This window comes from Octopus bimaculoides, chromosome 19 (assembly GCF_001194135.2).
Source record: "Octopus bimaculoides isolate UCB-OBI-ISO-001 chromosome 19, ASM119413v2, whole genome shotgun sequence".
In the NCBI taxonomy this organism is placed as follows: domain Eukaryota; kingdom Metazoa; phylum Mollusca; class Cephalopoda; order Octopoda; family Octopodidae; genus Octopus; species Octopus bimaculoides.
Genome location: NC_068999.1, coordinates 41,754,111 through 41,759,487, shown reverse-complemented (window position 1 = coordinate 41,759,487; position 5,377 = coordinate 41,754,111). Strand labels below are relative to the sequence as shown.

At 35.6% G+C, this 5,377-nt stretch overlaps 1 protein-coding gene across 1 annotated transcript in view; it reads right to left on the bottom strand.

Moving 5' to 3' along the window:
• The window catches only part of LOC106873570 (propionyl-CoA carboxylase beta chain, mitochondrial), a 56,003-nt gene that overhangs the window by 42,699 nt on the left and 7,927 nt on the right, over positions 1-5,377 (bottom strand). Inside the window, exons 6-8 of the mRNA XM_014920999.2 lie at positions 4,090-4,150; positions 3,480-3,529; positions 2,726-2,767 (exon numbers count right to left, since the gene is read on the bottom strand). Coding sequence (XP_014776485.1) covers positions 2,726-2,767; positions 3,480-3,529; positions 4,090-4,150 — 153 coding nt within the window. The remainder of the gene's footprint in view (positions 1-2,725; positions 2,768-3,479; positions 3,530-4,089; positions 4,151-5,377) is intronic.

Here is a 5,377-nt window from a genome sequence, read left to right as displayed (position 1 = left end):
TAGTAATAATGATAATAAAACCAAGGATGATGATAATGATCATTATAAAGATTTTCACATATGGTTGTCATAAAGCAGTTTATTATTTCACATTAAATGGCTTCATATGATGGAAGGGGGTGGGGGGAAACAAAATACCGATTCCATAACTTAAGAATTATTATACTATATATATATATGTTATCTGGTGGCGTGAAATTTACCCTGGAAATAAAGTCATATTGTTAAAAGGAACCCGATTCCCATGTTCAAAACTATGATAGATTAATAACTGTGATATTTAGTCAAAGCTAAATGTCAGATTTAAAAAAATAATCTTTACTCTTGGTTCCCAGCTAAACTTTCTTATCACCCATCTGTGTCATGTGTGTGTGTGTGTGTATATATGTATACACGCACACACACACACACACTAATCATGAAAGTAGTTGGACCTCCTGAAAAATTATCATCATCATCATCATTTAACGTCCACTTTCCATGCTAGCATGGGTTGGACGAACCTATTTATAAAATTATATTTTACCAAAGCATTAGAAATTTTTTGTCAGTATGTTTCTCTTGTTCTCATTTAGCCCCAGGTCAAACCTAATTTCAGTAGTTTTATGAACAAAAGGCATTCCAGCCAGTAAGAGTGTGGAGAACGACAATATAGAAAGTGTTCTTTCTTTATTCAAGTCATTTATGAAGGTAGGGAGAGCTATGGCTGCTATTTCTAGCAGATCAAAGGACCATATTAAACAGAGATGAGGCCTCTCTCACCTACAGGACAAACTGCACCACATTGAACTTACCGACCAATGAGACCTCTAATCAAGCTATATGCAAAAAAAACAAAGCATCTTAAGCCAAGATCAAAGTAGTAATTAAATACAAGCTGACCAAGACCTTTGGCGATATGCTGTGCTTGAGAAGACTCATCAAGCCAAGTGAAATGGCACCTATGAAATCATAGTCATGGCTGTTGTTGGTGGTAAAAAGCACCCATTACACTCTCGGAGTGGTTGGTGTTAGGAAGGGCATCCAGCTGTAGAAACCCTGCCAAATCAGACTGGAACCTGGTAAAAGCTCTGCAGCTTACGAGTTCCTGTCAAACCATCTAATCCATACCAGCATGGAAAGCAGACGTTAAATGATGGTGATAATTAGGAGAACAATGATTTTAGTTTTTCTTTCAGCAGAGATGTACCACAAAGGTTCTTCCAGTTCACTCCAATACTTAATATATTACCCCCATCCTTGATGTAGAAGTTTTTTTTTATATTCTTTGGGAAAATTAAAAATTTATGATGCATTAGATTCCATTTGCATCATGATCAACAGTTTCAATTATTTTCACCTCATTCCTACCCTAATTAATACGGTTTCAATGAATTTATAAAACTATATCCCACTGCCTGTCTTAGTTTCTCACTAATTGTTGGTGTTCCTTGAATTCCAGTCAATCTATTGGATCATCCCATAAATAATGCAGTTTTTTCAATTACATGAACTAAAAGTTGGAGAGCAATGGGATAAACTACTTGCATCAACTTGCTATAAAAGCAGGTAGTAATTTTACCTTGTACTTATTCTTAGTGCAAGTTTTGAAGAGTGCAGTTCGATTTTAACAGTTATTTTTTCAAAGCTATAATGGAAATGACAAAGGAGCATATTCGGCATATTTTGTTTTATGAGTTCAATAAAGGCAACAACGCAATGGAAAGTGTGAGGAATATTAATGCAGTATATGGGGATTGGACAAAAAGCCTAAGCCAGTGTCAACAATGGTTTCAGAAATTCCGAGCTGGAAACTACAGCCTAGAAGATGATCCTCATCCTGAAATAATCTGTGCTGATGAGGCTTAATAAAGCCGAAATGGGACTATATATGGAAATTCTGATAATAATAAAGGATCTTATGATAAAATATGTATGTTCTTCTCTTTCCTCTCGTTTTCTTCCACTGAGACAGAAAAAAATAAAGAACATCTGTAGAGCATGACAAGAATGTTCTGCAAGCTCTGGTGGAACAAAATCCCATCATAACTGTTGAGGAACTAGCAGAGAAGTATGGAATTGGTCATTCAACCATTCATCAACACTCATTGGATCAGTGGCTTCTTCAAACTTTCAGAGTCTAATCGTATGCAGAGAGAGAATGTGTGCTCTTCTTTGCTAAAGTGTCTCACGAATGAGCCTTTTTTGGACTGAATAGCGACTGGTGATGAGAAATGGGTTCTCTACAAAAATGTCAAGTGCCAAAGACAGTGGGTAGAGAAATGAAAAACACTGGCACCCTAGGTTAAAGAAGGTCTTTCTCACATAAGGTGTTTTTATCTGTTTGGTGGGAAATGAAAGGTTTAGTCCACTGAATTTTTAAACCCAAACCAAATGATAACAAAGGAGATCAACTGCAAGCAGCTTGAGCAGCTTAAGTCAGCGCTAGAAGCAAAACGACCATCTTTGCTTTCGAGATGAAAGGTGTTCCTCCATCAGGATAATGCTCGGCCACATACAGCAAGGATGACTTTCCAAAGTCAGGAATTGGAACAATCACAGATTCAACATTTCAAAAGTTTGTTAGTTTGTCTTTGGTATGGGGCCAAACATCTTTCAGTGATAAGAACAAACTATATTCTAAGTTTGGCTCATTTAGTTTATTGGTAACATGACAGTGAAAAGCATCATGTAACATTCGAAAAACAGGGATGTTTTCAATAAACTAAAACACAATAAAGCTTACCTTTACAACATCAGGTCCAGTAATGAAGAGGTAAGATGTATCCTGAAACAACAAAAAAAAAAAGGATGCAATTTAAATAATGCTCAGAATCAATCTTTTTACTATAGGCACAAGGCCTGAAATTTTGGGGGAATGGGCAAGTCGATTACATCGACCCCAGTACTTAACTGGTACTTAATTTATTGATCCCAAAACAAAACGATGAAAGGCAAAGTTGACCTCAGTGGAATTTGAACTCAGAACGAAATACTGGCAGACGAAATACCACTAAGCACTGGTACAGAATAAAAACTACTATCTTTGAGCCATTGGTACTTAGATTACTCACATTCAGCTGTTATAAAAACTACAGTGCCATTAAATCAATTCTGCTACACCCAACATTAAGAATGCATTTCTTCCAACAGAAGCCCTCTCCAAAACACCACAATCCAACTCCTCAAAGAACATAAGTTCTTTATATTTTACAAATTTTATTAATGACATAATACCATTGAAAACAGGAAAACTCATGAAATCACATTTAAAGTGACACTTTCCCTTGGTTTAATTTCTTTCAAGTGTTTTATATGAAAGTAGGGACACATTTAAAATTATTTGGAACATGAATACAAAAGCATTAAAATGGGGGCACGTTTTGTATCCTAAATCTTTGTACCCTATACACAAGACTAACTCTAGATGGCCATCATTAAAAACAATCTTTAGTACTAATGAATGAAGTCCCAAACCATATTTACAAAACATCTCTTACCTTAACCATGAATGTAAAATCCGTCAAAGCTGGTGAATAAACAGCACCACCTAAAATAGTGATGGAAAAAAAAAAAAAATCAAGAATGCAACTAAGGATATCATGGATATAAAAGACAGGAAATTCTCATATACACAAGGCACTTTTATGCCCATCAAGCATAATCCATCCTCTGTTATACATCTATAGCAGAGTGGTTGGTGTTAGGAAGGGCATCCAGCTGAAGAAACTTTGCCAGATCAGATTGGAGCCTGGTGCAGCCGCTGGCTCTCCAGACCTCAGTCAAACCGTCCAACTCATACCAGCATGGAAAACAGATGCATGATGATGATAACTAAATGCTGCAAATACTGCCCAATGCATTGATACCTTTTCCAATATTTTTTTACCAAATTCCTACCATAGCAGCAAAGCGTTAAAGCTCTTTGAACCAAATATTTATTTAGTTTTAGACATCCACAATTACAGAATACCAGAGTTACATATTTTCCTACTTTAGAGTGATGAAGGGCCGAATCAACAAGGTAGAATTTGAACTCATAATTCTAAAGTAACAAGTCATTCATTCATCACATAACAAACCACTAATTATTTAAGAACATAAACTTACCAGCACAAGGTCCCATGATAACTGATATCTGTGGGATAACACCTGATGCCATCACATTTCTCTGAAAGGATGAATAAATAAATGGGTCAATACAACATAAAAGAAATACACTACGCCATATGCCCAGGTTTGAAATTTCCCCAAGACACCTCAAGAAGGCTGGAGGGTATATCAGCCAAAAGTGGATAGCACAGGGTTTATAGTAGAAGACACTGGCCCAAAGTGTCATGTAGTTTGGTCAGAGCCCAAAGCCATATGGCTGGAGAGCAAACATCTTAACTATTCGGCCACGCTTGCACCTAGTAGAAAGAAGAAATCTTTGCTCACAGAGATTTATTCAATCAAGTATGACTTCAAGAAGTGAGTCTGAAAGATCTAAGCGGAGTTACGTCCCTTACATAGAAGCTGCAAAAACAGCTAAAATATATTTTAATTTCAAAGTTAATTATAAATTTATCTCAAAGGATGAAGTTAAAGAAAAACAAAGCCAGGATGTTCAGAATTTTCAACTGATGAAGACGACAGAGACTGTGCTAGCCTGTGGCACAAACATATATATGTGGCCACATGGAAGGCCGTAAGGTAAAACAGGCCAAATACACTGGAAGAATACACGGAGAGAAACAATGTAAGAAAAGAATTTCTCTCTTGCTCTCTTTCTCTATCTCAATCATTCCTTTCTATTAAAAAGAAAAAAAAAATTAACTTCAACTTTTAAATGACTTTAGGTGGACTAGTTTAAAAATCTAAGAAAAAAATTTTAATCCTGAATTAATCTGTGCTGATGAGGCTTAATAAAGCTGAAATAGGACTATATATGGTTATTCTGATAATAATAAAGGATCTTATGATAAATTATTATGTTCTTCTCTTTCCTCTCGTTTCTTTCCACCGAGACAGAGAACAAAAAAAAAAAGAAAACAAAGAAACTTGCCAACTTAAAAACTAGTAAAAAAAGATAAAAGCAAGCAACAATCACATAGATTATAACATGGATAATAAACTTTAATCTTTTGAGATATGAAGAAGTCATGCAATATCTTAAGAATGGGACCCACTGTACCTTGTTATAAAATATGGATATATTCTAGCTGGCCTCATGCCATCAAAAATGACAGCTAATCGTTATATATACGAAATATAAAACAGAGATGTGTGTGTAATCGCTTATCACGTGAAAACGGCTTCACTATTTACTTCCATACTTGGGATCTTTTTTAAAACGGGGGCCACATTTTTCATTAACGAAACACTTTGAAACTTGGAACACTGGTAGAATGTGTCATAT